The sequence below is a fragment of the Oenanthe melanoleuca genome, chromosome 6 (genome assembly GCF_029582105.1).
Source record: "Oenanthe melanoleuca isolate GR-GAL-2019-014 chromosome 6, OMel1.0, whole genome shotgun sequence".
In the NCBI taxonomy this organism is placed as follows: Eukaryota; Metazoa; Chordata; class Aves; order Passeriformes; family Muscicapidae; genus Oenanthe; species Oenanthe melanoleuca.
In genome coordinates this window covers 58,749-74,756 of record NC_079340.1, presented here as the reverse complement: position 1 = coordinate 74,756, position 16,008 = coordinate 58,749, and the positions used below count along the sequence as shown (strand labels likewise).

Genomic DNA, 16,008 nt, shown 5'->3' with positions numbered 1-16,008 from the left:
CTGCTTTTTCATGGGTAAATGCATTATAAAAAATCTCTGCCTGTCATTGTCATCAGCCTTGTTTTTCCCTTTATTATGATCTATTATTTTTAAATCTGTAAAAATTGTCTTCGGGGATTGGTAAGATAGAAAAATCCACTCTATAATTAAAAGTTGGTCCCTTTAAGACTCATCCCATTAAAAAATTAAACCATATGACTGTGTTCCTTCTCCCAACACCACTAAACAAAAAGGCAATGAATCTAAATAACGATGTGCTTGTTTCTGCTATAAAATTTCTGCAACCTTTTCCAAAGCTCTTAGTGCTTTTGGTGTGAGAGTTTTAGGAAATTTAATATCGCTGTTCCTTTCAGAAAATTAAATAAAATGAAAGGTCTTCTCTTGTGATTTCTAAAATCAGTTTCATCCAGTTTATCTTTCCAAAAAATTGTTGTAGGTCTTGCAAATTGTTGGTTTTTGAGCTGATTTCTATTTTCTGAGGCTTTACAGTCTCATTCAGCTTTCTGAGATCATGAAGCAATCTCCATGAACCAGAGGTCTTCTTCAGAGTAACAAACATGAAAAATTCCAGTGTGCAATTTCACAAATCTTGAAGTGCTAATTTCCAATCCAGCCTTTTTCACTTTTGTGATCAGACAGTCATGAACTTTTTGCAGCTTCTGTTGCATGGATGCCGCAATGAGCAAATCACCATCTTGACTAAATTCTTCAAAGCACTCAATTTCTTCTTTTTCAAGGCCCACTGACCCATCTAAAGAGGTTTATTAGTTTTTCAAGTCAGGTGTCTGGAGAGAAGTTCATCATCTTTGTTTCTGATTCAATCTGTGAGCTTGCTCTTTCACTTCCAGGGCTGGCATCTGCCCGCGTCTTGGCTGGACATTGCCTCACGTATCTCATTGGCATTCATCTTTGTCCTCTCTCTGTGGAGACACAAGCAGAACCCTTCCCCCAAATACTTATTTTGAAAGCTTTTCAATTTTTCTTTGTTTCTAGATTTTTGATCAAAACTGGAGAATTTTCCTTCAACTATTTTCTAACAAAAAACAAACACAAAGTTTAAATCTTCTGAAGTTAAAACACAATACAGCAATTAACAATACCTTAAACATCAAACATACATTTACAAGATTAGATAATCATCAATTTTTAAAAACGGTGTCATCACCTCTTAAAAAACTGTGTCTTCACCTCAGGGTCTGCAAACAGCTGACAAACCTCGATTCAGTGAGGAATCAGATGGTCATCTCCGGAAAATGAACACCAAATTCACTTCAAGGTTAGCTTCAGCTGTCATACTGACAAGGTCAAATTACCAATCCAAACGACTGGAATATTATTTTGATGCAGAAAACTCCTGGGTTTATACATTTTTCTCTTTCAGTTAGAATCAAGGCTTGGCCAGAGCCTAAACTCTAATTGGAAGAGAAGTCCCTGACATCTTCTTATTAAAGAAAAAAAAACTCACAACTCTTAACAACAAAACTACAATACAAAATATTTCAAGGTGAAGAAGAAATCAAATTCCTTTAGCAACTCATTTTCTCTAAAATTCTTCTTTAGGGTAAAATGCTTTGAACATGGCAAGCTGCTGCAATGCTTCTGTGATAGCAACTTAGGAAAACCATAACACTAGAAATTCATTCTGAGAATGGAGCTCAAATAATTTTCTGAAATTCTGCAAAATATTCAAAACTTACACAGGGTCAGGTCACAAAAGACCTGCCAAAATAAAAGAGAGAATTAATAAAAGAAAGACAAAAAACCATTAAGTTCACAACTTAACTAATTACACATTTGATTCAAGAATACACCTGGAGACTTTCCAAAACTTACTTAAAATGCTGACAGAGTTCAAATTAAACAATGAAACAGAAAATAAAATCATTCTGTGATGCAGAATTCATACAATCTTATTACAGTGTTTTTAAAATTAAATACAGAAATTATATTTAAATCTTAAAAATTGAACTGATAGATAAATACTGCTTTTCCAATATATGTGAAAAGAATTTTGATTTAAATTAAGTTTTACAATTCAAATGATGATCCTAGAAGTGGTCTTGATTTGTGTTCACACAACATTTCATTGATAATTTTAAAAATGTAGACTAGAAATCCATTGTAATTTGATTTGAAGGGAAAACTAAAATATTCATAAATCTACAAAACATAAATCTGCAAACTTCTTACAAGAATTCGAAATCTATTGGTTTATATTGACAGTATTGCAAATACTTAGAAACTGGTTTCTTTGAAACAATTAACTATAGGAAAATTAAAACTCAATGTTGACATTTAAATAAACGTACACTCATATCTGAGAAATAACAAATCACTAAATATAGCTGATATGTATTTAAATAAAATATAAAATACCTTATTATACCTTCAATTATTAAAATACCTAATACTATTAAAATACCTTCATCACTCTTAAAATTTCAGCATCTTTTTAACAATACAAAAACAAACACCTTAGTTTAACATACAAGAACTGAAAATAAAACTAAGTCTCTTATCAATTTCCCTCGTTCTGCTTGTTCTCCACAATATAGATAAAAACAGGTCTTGGCGTCTCTCCATCCCCCATTCCTCTTCCCCTCAGCAGCACTTGACCCGTGCAGGGCAGGGGAGAGCAGCGGGGGTACTGTCGGAGCCCTTTTTTGGGAGCGGGGCAGCGGTGCTCCCCCTCCTCTCTGTGAGCCCCGGGCTGGGGACCTCCCGCTTCTGTGCCCGGGTTTTCTTTGAATCAGCTCCGTTCGGGCAGCTGCCTGTAATTGCTTAAAAGTTGTTAAATTTTTATCTTTTGACTTTACAAAGCATGAATTTTTTCCTCTTTTTGAATCTGTCTTTCCCTGAAACAGTTTTCTCTGCATCGCTGGCATTTCTGGGTTTTGTGTTTCCCGCGCGTTTCCTGCCCGGGGCCGGGGCCGGGGCCGCTGCTGCTGCACCCCGTCTGCCGTGCCTCCGTCCGGCACGGGCCGGCTCCGCCCTGTGGTGACTTATTTCTGGCCCTTCCGAGCTGGAATCACTGCTCTGTGAACTAAATTTTGGCTTTTGGGCTCGCATGCCGTGATGCCTGTGTCCCTGTTCTGTTCCTGTCACTTTCGTGTTCGGGGATGTTGGCATCTCCAGGCGCCACGCCTGCGTGTGCTCCCCACGCCCAGGTTGAACCACGCATGCGAAGCTGGCTGCTCCCGGGTCGGGCTGTCCTGATCTCCCTCCCGGGTGTGACTCGTCCCCACCGGACGTGGCTGGCCCCGCCGCCGCTCCTGTGCCGGCAGCCGAGACTCAGCCCGTCCCCGGCATGGGCAGCGCCACCCCCGCGAATCCCGCCGCGCCGATCCCGCCCGGAGCCACCTCCCCCCGGCCGCGAGAAATTCCCCTGCCCGCCGCGTCAGGGATCGATCCCGCCGCCCCTGGGGGTCGCTCCGCCTGGGTTCCCCATGAGGCGCCACTGACCAACGGGGTTTTTCCGCGGACAATGAATCGCGCTGCGGTTTCTATACTCATATCTCCACCCCCTGCCGCTGCTGCACGCGTTCCTGTCCCCCCCGCCCCGCTTTCCGAGATCTGTGGCGTCCCTCTCCGCGAAAGTGGTGTCAAAGCCGGTAAAGTGTCCCTGGTCTGAAATCCCGATGGCGTTGCAGTTACTCTGTGTATTCCCGCAGCACCACGAATTGTCTGTTCTAGCATTGTAGAAGTATAAGGTATCGTGTGTCCCATTTCATCTCCCTCCCTTGATCCCCCCCACCGCTCCCTGGGTAGAATGCAATTGCCTCCCTGCTGGTGGTGAGGTCATTTTTGAGGGATTGAAAAAAACAAAAGTCTAAATCGTCAAAATTCTTTGGAAAAACCTCCATTCTGAGTTTTCCTGATTTAGGGGTAGGTTCAGGTAATTCTAGGAATTTGGGTGAATCTGAGGAATCTAGGATGTCCGAAGACGAACTGGTCTGCTGCTGGCAGACAGTTTGTGTAGACACCAGCTGCTGGCTGGATGTCCCCTTTTCAAGTCCTGAGAGACCCTCTATGGCCTTCAGAGGACTAGAAACCTTTATTTTTTTCAGCAGACAATGCCTCTAACATAACTTGTGCTACCGTTAAAAAATCCTTTGCTGAACCCGCTGCTGCTGGCACGGCAGCCATAAACTTCCCTCCCCCAGCTCATAGCTAGGTGAGAATCCTTCCCCAGTTTCTGAGGGACTTTAATTGCTTTCTGCCAAGGAGAGACTGGATAAAGCTACACTTTCGGGAGTCCTTCACTCCCTCATCTTTCAGAGTTACAGACTTATATCAATCACAATTAACTTTTTGCCAGAATCCTGCTGTAAATAGTACATTTGTTTCTGCCTGTGGGTAATGAAGCTTCACCCACACAAGCAAATCTCAGAATTCCTTCTCTGTGACAGAGACAGGATGAACAAAAGCTAAAACTTTCAAAGTGGATAGTAAAGTGAGCTGTTCCTGGCTGAGAGTTCTGCCTATAGTGTTCCTATGATGTATCTGAATCTGAACCGTCTTACCCAAAAGCAATTTGTCCAAAATCGATTCGGAGGTTCCTGAAACTGACCAGCAGTGCACAGGAGCGAGGCTTCCCGGGACACCTCCTCTCCGACTCGCGTCTGGACCTCGGCTTTTCTTGGCAGAGGGCCAAAAATCTCCTCCGCAGTCCTTTTCAACGGCGTGCCTCTTCTGAAGCTCGGTCTTCTGGAGGTCTGTACCTGCCTTTGCAGGCTACAAGGACCAGCCAGGTGGTCAAATGTCTCTGCCTGGGGGGGTCTCCTCCAGCTGTGTGCATCTTCTCGAGCTGGGTTTTCTGGGTCCAGGGGTCCGCACCCACCTTTGCAGGCTGCAGCCCATCCAGAGGACGCCAAATGTCACATCCTGAGGTGTCTCCTTAGACCTGAGATCACCTCTGGTGGACATGCAGGTGGTTTGGAACCCAGCTCTTTCCAATGCCCGCCGATGAGAGACTGCATGAGGCTGTTCTTAGAGGTTTTCATGGTTGTTTATTGTTGCTTATCTCAGGAATGCTTTGTCCAGCGAACAGCAGTCTGCTCGCCAGACGTCCATGGCAGAATTCGCCTGGCAGAGGCAGGACTTATCTTTTATAGTCTAAACTACGTACTAGGTATTTACAAATGACCCCCAATACAATACAATCTTGTTACATGGTCCAGATCTGTTCTCATCCAATCTAAGAGTGCCAGTGTGTCACCCAGCATGGATGACACGGAGAAGAAGGAGGAAGAATATCCACACCCCCAATTCTTCATGTTGGCCACGTGTCCCTTATCACAAACATTCTAGAAATCTGCTAATTCTACATTCTAACAGTCTAATTTACACTCTATTTATTTTTGTGGCTTGCATTTCTTCTCTCAATGTTGGTAAATTGCTCCAAGGAGCCAAATCCAGCCCCTGAGACACCTGGGTCTCATTCAAGGGTCTTTGGGGACCCTGCCAGGGGGGTCTTAAACCTTCCAGGGAAGCCAGAGGAATACTCTGGACCCCCACACTTTTGCTGCTCTAAGTCTTTCCCATCCATTCATTGTTATTATTTTGTACCTCCTTTATGAATAGCTCACTGTCAGTATTCTCTCTGAACAGTACAGAATTATGCAGTTCTCTTAAAGTCAGAGTCTCTCATATTCATGTAACACAGCCAGAGCCCCGACAGGGCATGTTGCAACAATAGCTTTTGCCTGATCTTTTGGGAGTTTGAACATTCTGATTAAGGCAGGTACATTTTGATGAAAAAATGCATGTGACAACTTTGCCTGAGCAGAGATGTCAGGTATGTTAGCAGTCTCTGCCAACATGGCCAGTGTGTCTGCTTTTCTGTTCCCTTCTGTGACAAAACCTGGGAGGTCGGTGTGTGACATTACATGCATAACATGGTAAGGTTGTTTTCTGTGGGAGATTAGGTGTGTCAATGCAGAAATCAATTGGTATAATTTTGGATTGGAAATCTCTTTGAGGAGGGCATGATCTGCTCTCATAGCTATGCCAGCAACATAAGATGAATCTGTGACTAGATTAAAGGTTTTGTCTTTGAATCTCTCAAAGGCTCTGACAACAGCTGCTAACTCAGCAATTTGTGAAGATCCCTCCACTATTTGGACATCAGATTCCCAATTTTTTATTTTGGGGGCTTTCCAAGTCATTAGAGACTTGTGGGATGACCCTGAGCCATCTGTAAAAACAGAGCTTTGAGAGGTGCCCTACTTTAGACTAATTTTGGGACCAGATGAAAGGCTGTATTTCGATTAAAAAGTTTGCGTTTTAGTAAATGGATGGAAATTTGGCCTGTATAGCTATCTAGAGCAAATTGGAGGCTCTCATTGGTCTGGAGCAAGTGCTCCAGATCCCCAGTGGTCAATGACAGGTAGATGCATGTGAACTCACGCCCTGCAAGAGAGTGGAGGTGAGTTATGGCCTTTTTTCTTGTGCCATGATTTCTTAAAATGTGTTAATCGTCTTTGTGGGTTGATTGTTTATAAAGATCCATTCGAGAGTTAAGAGAGGCTCTGTAAGTTGAAGGTCCCATTGGAAAATCAGTCCATGGAAACGAGGGGCCTTTCCCAAGATGACAAACTGGAAAGGCAGGTTGGGCTCGAAGTGATGAACCTGGCATGAAGACAGGGCTGCTTGGACCTTGGTGATGGCATTTTGGGCTTCTGGTGTGAGGGTGCATGGGGAGCCCAGGTCTTCGTTGCCACGGAGAAGGTTGAACAGGGGGGCAGTGTCCTCTGTTGTAATTCTCAGTGGGGGGGCATATCCAGTTGATGGATCCGCACAGACTGTGTAGGCCTCTCAGGGTTTTTGGGTCATCTCGAATGGAGAGCTGCTGGGGTACAATGGTATTCTCATGAATTTGGAGTCCGAGATAAGTCCATGGGCTAGTGTACTGTACTTTGTCTTCATGAATTTCACGAATCCTGCTTTTTCAATGTTTTTCAATGGTTGTTTTTACTGCTTTGTCCAAGTACGTCTTTTCTGATGCACTAACTAGGATGTTGTCCATGTAGTGGTGGCTGGTTGCATCTGGGAATGAGTTCTGAACAGGTGAAAGAATGTGAGCAACATACCATTGGCATATGGTGGGAGAGTTTTTAAGTTCTTGGGGAAGAAAAAGCCAATGATATCTTTTGAGGGAAGCCTCTCTGTTAAAAGAGGAGATGGAGAAGGCAAACTGTGGGACATCTTGTGGGTGCAGTAGGATGCTGAAGAATCAGTCTTTAATATCTATGATGGCAAGTGTCCAGTTTTGAGGCAGCACCAATGGTGAGGGCAGGTCAGGCTGGAGGGGACCCATGTCCTTGATGATGTTGTTGATCTTGCGAAGGTTGTGGAGGAGCCTCCACCTGTCTGTCCCAGGTTTTTGCAGCATGAAGACAGGAGGATTCCAAGGGCTTGTGGTTTTGGTGATGTGGCCTTTGGCAAGTTGCTCTTTTATGAGGACATGTAGGGCACGCAGTTTAACTTTAGAGAGGGGCCACTGCTTGACCCAAACAGGGTCCTCACTTTTCCAGGTGAGCTGAGGGGTAGATGCTAAGGCGCGCTCCTCAGTGGCCTAAATTAGAAATCCCGACTGTGACTTTTGATGGAAGCACCTCATCGGAATAGGACATCCCTGCCCCATAGCATGATGGGGGTCCTTACACAAACAGGCGGATGGTTGCCAGCTTGCCTTCAGGCCCTTCGACGATGACATTGTGCTTGCTCTGTATAGACACAGTGACTCCACTGATCCTGGAAACCATGCCTGCTACCGGTTGAAGTTCCCAGTATGTTTGCCGTTCTAAATGGGCAATGATGGTCACGTCAGCACCAGTGTCCAGCATCCTTGGTCTGTGGATCCTTTCTTCTTTGCAGAGAAGGTTGCACTCGAGGATGGGCTTCTGTGAGCCCATGATCTGTGCCCACATTATTGTGGGGTTGAGGGGGATCCATTCTTTGTGGCAAAAAGGCCTGTGTGATTGGTGTCTCCTGTGAAAGATAAAAGGCGTGTCCATACAGCAGAGCTGGACAAAGATTTCTTGCCCAGATGATACAGTTTGTATTTCTGGCAAAACAAAGATTTGTGTTGGACCGTGGAAGTGTCACCAATGATTAGAATGTCCCAAGGACCATCTGGTGGTCCATTCTTTGCTGTGGGAACACGGTGAAAACTCCCATCTGTAAAGTTCATGGACAGTGTTGTTAGCAACTGGCACCTGGTTCCCACCTGTAATGCTCCATATGTCGGATCCCTTTGATGTAATCTGGGATCCCCTGGGGCAATGGGCTATGATGTCCCACAATTTTTCACAGTTGGGGTGGGGTGGGAAGCAGCCTTTGATTTGTTGTCTGGGTGCAGGGCCTGCACCGTGCTCCACTGGAAGTTTCCTGAGATCTGCTGGTACCTTTGCCGTTTCTAGGGGTTCTGGTAATTGGTGTGAGGGTTTTGGGTAGGTGCCTTCTCTGGGCAATCTTTTATGAAGTGTCCAAGTTCCCCACAGTAAAAAGAGCAGGCCTTATCTTTGGAGGCCACCACTGCAAATGCATCAGACGCCTGCAAATGAAATAAATCAGTTGACCATCAAAAGCTCCTCTGAGTGCTTAAGTTTCAACTTGGGAGTTTTTTAGTAGTCATTAAAAAAAAATTATGCACGGAATTGAATCAAGGTACAATAAATAAGGTGTAGAGCTAATATTTTTCCTTTAGTCTCCAGTTTAGTTAGGACCCTTTATATTATGTTCATACATCATCTACATGCAGGCTCTAAACATTTTATGAGCCAGTTTAGCTCAACTGATGTCCATAGACTAGGACAATACAGAAACTTTTGTAAAACCAAAAGCTAAGGGAATATCAGATTAGCACCTAACTAAACCAAACAGTGAGTTTACAGACTAATCAATAAACCGTTTTTATTTGTTTTGTCTCCTTCAAGTATATTGAACTTACTGTGAACTTGGTTGCAGCTCTTATATTCTTTTAAGTATTAATTTCTAGCACAGTGTTAGTTGTAGGCCATCTGGCAAAAAATCTCTTTCAGTTTCAATTCAATTTCAGCTTCAATTTCAAATGTTGATTGTTTTATTAAAAGGCCATAAAAAATGCCCACGGATTTAATAAAATTGGTGTTCCCAGTTTTGAAGGGATAATGCCAAGCGGTATGGGTTTTCATGTCCTTCAAATATCTTTGTGTTTTTTGCAGGAACTAAGTGATCTGCAGCGAGATCCACCAGCCCACTGTTCTGCTGGACCTGTTGGAGATGACTGTAAGCTCTTCCTAGTGCATTCAGTACATTTCAGTTCTAAAAAGGCTTAGAAAATCTAATTGTTGAATATTTTTGTCTTTCAGTGTTTCATTGGCAAGCAACTATTATGGGACCTGTAAGTATAAGAATCATGCCCCTTAAAATGTAAGACCTTCCTTCTCTTTTTGTTACAGAAGGACTCATTTGAGTTTCTGTAAACACAGCAGCTACGTTCAGCTGTGTGATGTATAGCTTAAAACTTTAGGGTTTTATTGTTGTTCTTCTTAGTAGTCTGGTACCAGTTGCTTTCTGTAACACCTCAAAAATCTCTCTTTTCATGATGTTGGAGATGCTTAATTAGTCAGCTGTGGTGTCTGAGTTGGTGATGTGTGCTACAAAGCAAAGAGCTTGCTTTTCGTAGATGGTCAGATCAATTCTGGAAAATTCATCCATCTGAAAGGAGGAAGAGTGGGTGAAATCTAATAGTAAAGTTGGTAACTATAAACAAGAGTGGAGTTGGAGAGGGCTTTTAGATGGATCTTGTTTTATTTGATAGCTGTGATGTAACCTTGGCAAAAGCATAGGCTTTTGCAAACTGCAGGCCAACAGTGGGGTGCTTTTGTTGGTTTTTATGCAAGAAAGGTGTTTTCCTTGAGTTGAAGAAATTATGACTCTTGTGAAGATAATGACATAAGAAATAACAAAAATAAGTTTAAAACCAGAAGATTTTGGTGGAAAACTGAGAATAATTCCAGCAAGAAAAATACTAAAGAACAACATGAACTGAGGGAAGGTGTGCTTATTAATGTCCTGGTAAAAAGTTTGTATTTCTAGCGTTTTCCTTTTGGATTTTATAATTTGGAAAGAAGAGTGTCTAGTTTGGAGAGTGAGCTGAGTCACTGTATGAGGTGAAATTTTGAGATAATACTTAATCTATTAAGACGCAGCATTAAATTGTGGAGAAAAGTGGAAATGTGTCTGTTTTGAGAGTAATTCTCAAAATTTGAGAGTAATTTTCAGCACAGTTGTTCTGAAGCAGCAGTCACTAATTTACTGGTGGTGTGCTGGAGTCTCTTGTCCAACTTGTCCATTGCCCGGCAGCAACTGTTTTCTGTAGTACACTAATGCTTTTGCCCTTTTGCTTGAACAACAAGCATGTTGGTATGTTCTTCCACATACCAAGGCCTTCTGACTCTTGCTGTCTTGCACTGCCAAAGGGTGAATGACAAAGTGGCAATGAAGAGTTAAGAAAAGCTTATGTGCTGGTTGCCATCAATAATGTCTCTGTCCTGAATGACTCTGATGATATGAGTAAAGGAAATACTACCACATCAATTTTGGCTTAAATTCCATTTTCTTCTCCAGCTTGCAGTTCAGCTTTCATATTCTGTAGTGGAAAATATTCTTTTCTTTGCTTTAAGCTCCTCAAATGTCTCTACTTAAGGGTAAGAATGAGCATCTCTTGCCAACCTTTCTCAGCCATATCTAAAGAGATATAGGAACAGAACACTTCAGATATTAATTCTTTATCTTGATAACAAAATAATTCAGGGATTAAGTTTCTGTATGTTTCCAGATGGCCCAAGGGAAGCGTAGGACTAAAATCTACCTTCAGAATTCACTTTCTGTGTGTGGAAGTAGGATAACCTCTGTCTATGGGTATCATCAATTTGTTTTATATACCTTGCTCATAAAACATAGAGTGAGTTCACTTTGCCTTCTTTTTGACACTGAATTTGTCTCATCTTCAGCTTACTTTAACTTTGAAAAATCCATTTAGTATGCAAGCAAGAAGTCCTTTCAAACCTAATTGGAACTACAGTGGCAATCTTCTGAAGTCACCTCATGCTGACTTAGCATGACAGTATATAACCTGGCTTATGTTATGTTGTTAGAGTAGTTCCTGTTGTTTCATGTGTTGGGCTGGGGGGGGGGTGGTGTTGGGTCCAAGACAAAGACACTCCATTCATAGTTCACTGTAACAAGACTTAAGCCACTTTATTGTCTGTGAGCACGCTTAAATAGGGTGCTTCATCTTTCCCGGGCTCACACAGATGGTTACAATTTCTGTCATTCACTTTCTTGACCAACATTGGCATTTAAGGTTCAATAAATGAGCTGGGATTTTCACCCAGGTACCTGCCTGCTTAACAAGCTGGCTAGGTTTCAAATTGCATCTTTTAGAAAAGCTACCATATTCACTGCCACAGCCTAACTCTGCAGCCCTCTCTGCACTTTGAGCATGTAAGGCAGCATAGCTTAGTAGACCATTTGTAGCATTGTCTCTTACAGTCATATAGTCATCTATAAAACTGTTTATTTCCAAGGTAAAGGATTTACTTAAAAACAGTCTGCCTTTCCTTTCATAAGAAAACCCAAAAATTTGATCTTCAGCTTTGCTGCGATTGAGTTCCTACATGGTTGTTGTAAACTTACTTAGTCTCTTAATGAGAGTAGTTTTCTTCTTTCTCTTAACCAGAAATGGCAGAACTGTTCTCCATCACTTAGCATCAAGACTTTCCACCTCACATTTTTAGTTAATAAAAGATGAAAGTTCTTTAACATTTCTACAAAATTATTTATATCTATTAACTGTGTGCAACCTGGACATAAACCTGTGCACATGTTGTCTAACAAAATGCATGTTCACAGATTTGTACAGGTCATAAAGATGTGTGTTTTAAAACTCCTGATATCATCATGATGAACTGAATTATGTTGGAAAATCCCCCTCTTTGCATCTGCAAAGAGAAACCACTTCTTATGGTAAGTACATTTTTGTCTTAAGATTGGAGGAAGATCAGAGCAGCTGTGGTCTTGAATGGAGACAGGATTGGAGGATCTGCTCTGGTTTTTGTACTCCCTTCATGCAGTGAAGCTATTGCTCTCCCTCTCTTTTTCTCCTCAGATGGGCAGTGCTTGATAACTTGTTGTGCTGCTGCAGTAGTAGCCACAGTTGACTCTACTGTAACTGCATGCCAGTGAGAGGGTTCAATTCCCTCTATGCTTTTCCAGTTTATGTCCCATAGTGGGCTATGTACTAGGGAAAAAATTGATTTTATCTAGGAGAAGGGAAGCTTCTAAACAGCTGAAATATATTAATGTTTTATTTGTTTGTTTTTTTTCTCAGCCTGATAGTGCATATCAAGGGGGAGTATTTTTTCTCACAGTACACTTTCCAACAGACTATCCTTTCAAACCACCAAAGGTAAGTCCTTTCTTTTAAGGAAAGAAAGTTTTTTGTCAAAGTTTATTCTTTGAGGCTTAATTTTGGAAGTTAAACCAGAAAGGTGAGCAATAGTATATATGTTCATCATGGATGCAGGTAAGACTGTAAAAAAATTGTGTTGGCAGATCTGATACGACTAGAAAGGAAGGGATGTGTTAAGGATTCCAAATGTAATAACCCTAATCTGATGTTATTTGTGGTTTTTGTATTGTTTATTACAGATTGCTTTTACAACAAAAATATATCACCCAAATATAAACAGTAATGGGAGTATTTGTCTTGATATCTTGAGATCACAATGGTCACCAGCTCTGACTGTTTCTAAAGGTAAACTCACTGATTTGATAATGCATTTGTGAAGCTGCATACACTGCCATAGCACTTTTTTTGTGTATTATTGCACTGTCTTAAAGGTAGCAGTGGGAACTCATTTATCCTGCATGTTTCAGAAGAGGCAAATTCCATTGGAATTCTTGTTATGATCCAAGATATTGGGATCCAAGTTTATTGGGAGTGTCACATTACCAAAAAAAAAAAAGGTGTTCACAGTAAAGAAATATTCTAAACCAAGATGGGTAAGATAATAATGTACAATTAGCCTGAAATGTGATAGATGACTGTGCATACTGAATGGAGGAGAAACTGATGAGCAGGGCTTCAAAATCATAACATGGAAGTAAATGTGAAACCCTGATACTGATGTTATGTGAGCTTACATGATCTTTGAGCATCCTTGTGTGGACTAAGTTCTTAATTACACTTTATTTTAAAATGAGATAATTTGTTCTGGTTTGAATTTCTTTGTAAGATGAATATTTTAAAATGTAGCTCCTTTCAGAGTCCTCAGTAAAAGATTTATTAAAATATTCTCATCCAGCAGTTAAGCATTCTCAAAACTTGAACACTATAGAATTTTCTAACATTGACTTAACAGTTAAGCAGTTCTTTTGTTGCAGGTATTTTGTTTCACTTCAAAAGCTGCTTAAAATATGGGTGCTGTTGTTTCTCCTCACCCATCTTCAAAATGTTAGGGCATGCTTAGTCATATTACAGAAGTTTCTCATGTGACTCAAAAGGTCAATCCGTATCACATGTTATGTACTTGGGAGCTCTCTAAGCTATGTGCCAAAGTGTCATTGCACTGGGTGTACAAGCAAAGAAAAAACAGTGGGTCTTTGTCCGATGGAAATTGCTCTATGCAAGTCCAGTTGCTGTTCTTCCTTGGAAAAACAACTTTTCATGCATACAGGCCTGTGCAGTAATCTCACAAGCCATATAAAAATCTAAGTCTAATACTGTTTCCTGAAGTCATTGCCAAAGACATCAATTACTCTTATTTTTAATTGGTGTAATTTTTTCACATAAATTAGTTGTTTTATAGCTATCTAAAAATTGTCTTGTTTCTAGTTATAAGGAGATGAATGTTGGCACTTAGGTTTAAAACTTGGCATCTACAACTGAAAACTCATAGCATTTTTAGATCTTCAGAATTTTTCTGTCTTCTTACTTGTCTTTACTTGTTTTACTTGTCTTTTTACTTCATTGGTTATAAAGTGGAGAGGTCTGCTGGTCTCATGTTCAGATTATGTGCTTTTAATCTGCTTACATATTATGTATTTCATAAACTAGAAGTTAGCTCAATGACTCATGGAAGTTTCTCCTTTCTAGTCTTTGTTTGACTGAATCAAAAGTTTACAGCATATTATAGTACCTCTAGCCATGTGTATGACCATGTATTCTAACCTGTTTTTCTAATATTACTGGCACTTATAGCAAAATAAGTCAGTATTGAAGTGGCTGAACTTTCTATTCCTGAACATAGGTATGGGCTCTTGAGTTGTTGCTCAAGATAAAGCAGGGGAAAAAAATGTATTCTAGAGTTGATTCTTATGGTAGGATGAAGTTCCCTTTCACAGCATATTTAGAATTGTTTAACTGTGTACTCTTGTATGCAAATTAGTTCTGACCATAAAAATAGAAATTGCCTGAAAAGTATGCCCTAAAAATATTAGGGAAAAAAATAAAACCTCCTTGGTTTAATACCAGGAAATTAATATGAAATTAGAAGTGAATACCTGTATTTAATGCTGATCAAGTATTTCCCAAAATGGAAGTCACACTTAGGTAAAATGTTCTCATGATTGAGATAATAACTGTCAGCACCGAAGTGGAAAAGGATATGCACAAATAGCATACTGCATGGCACTGTAATATTAATAATATTAGTTACCTTAACTGCAGATGGAAAGCTTAGTTTGAGCAAGTATCTATATGTAACTGTGTTGTCTGTAGTTTGGCTAATGTTCCTAAGCTAGGATGTGGGAGAGAGAATCATTATGAAACGTACAGGTTCATGGTTGCAATTTCCCTGGGCTTGTATCAGGTGTTTACTTGGGCCCTAGGAAAATGATGCTGTATAAACATTTCTAGACAGAACTGTTAAATGACAGCTTAATACTAATATGCATTCTTTTTCCAAAACCCTCTTACAATCCTCCTTCGGTGTATTGGAACATATTAAAGGATTATAGAAATAAAACAAACTAACTTGTTTAATCTAGTGTCTCTTTTTAGTTTTATTGTCCATATGCTCCTTACTTTGTGATCCTAATCCAGATGATCCTTTAGTACCAGATATTGCACATATCTACAAGTCAGACAAGGAAAAGTGAGTATAACATACGTAATTGTGTGTGTGGTACTTGCAGATGGCTATGTGCTATGCACCTTCAATATTAATTTTAGCAATACTGTTTTCCTAGATTTCTACAGGATTAGCTCTTTAAATATCAAGAATAGCGATGGCAAGTAGAAAACTGAAGGCATACGCAACTGTTGGTAGCTAATTTTTTGTACTTAGTTACATAAAACCTTCAAGCTTTTATGTCTTAGATTTATTGCATGAAAAATTATTTTCCCAAATATGAGTTATTTATTGCTACTGCAATTCTCTGGTTGTAAAACCTGTACAGAATAATTTTTGACCTGTGATTAACTGAGTTGTTTGGTACCTATTTTTTAGTGTTGAGCCGTTGAAGACTTTTTCAGTGTATACAGTGGCCTGTGGCTCATCACATGTCACAGGTTCAGGAAGATTTGAGTATTGCTTTTACCTTGAGCAGTAGACAATGAAGGAGTGATCTAGAAGTTACATGGACTTGTGTGATCTAGTATTTCTCTGCGTAGACTAAGAATTATTAAAATGTCATTTTTCTCACAGGTCAATGTCTGCTATAGTGAAATCATGTAACTTCTCAAGTGCTTGAATGCTGTAGCTCATTTTGCAAAGTAGATAGTGTTCAAGTTGAAGATGATGTGCATCAGCTTCTCCCCATTTGTGGCTCAACTTTTTTCTACTTATTAGTGTTTTCAGCTGTTTTGCCTCCTGTTTCTGAAGGAAGTGAATAAAGGATTGTTTACTATCTCCAAATCTCAAAATTTAATCATTGCTAGAGAAAGTGAGAAAATATATAGTCTTGACAATAGCTTTATCTTCTTATGATGATCACTTATTAACTTTTATTTTTTGT

General features: G+C 40.4%; 1 protein-coding gene across 6 annotated transcripts in view; it reads left to right on the top strand.

Annotated features, from left to right (window-relative positions):
- UBE2D1 (ubiquitin conjugating enzyme E2 D1) overlaps window positions 1-16,008 on the top strand; it is a 31,119-nt gene that overhangs the window by 13,426 nt on the left and 1,685 nt on the right. For 2 of the 6 annotated variants that reach the window (XM_056494550.1, XM_056494549.1), the window contains exons 2-7: window positions 9,207-9,270; window positions 9,354-9,385; window positions 11,902-12,015; window positions 12,380-12,457; window positions 12,700-12,805; window positions 15,053-15,146. In XM_056494550.1, the coding sequence (XP_056350525.1) occupies window positions 11,965-12,015; window positions 12,380-12,457; window positions 12,700-12,805; window positions 15,053-15,146 (329 nt within the window). In that variant the 5' untranslated portion in view covers window positions 9,207-9,270; window positions 9,354-9,385; window positions 11,902-11,964. The other 4 variants (XM_056494546.1, XM_056494547.1, XM_056494548.1 and 1 more) reach the window with 3 other exon arrangements.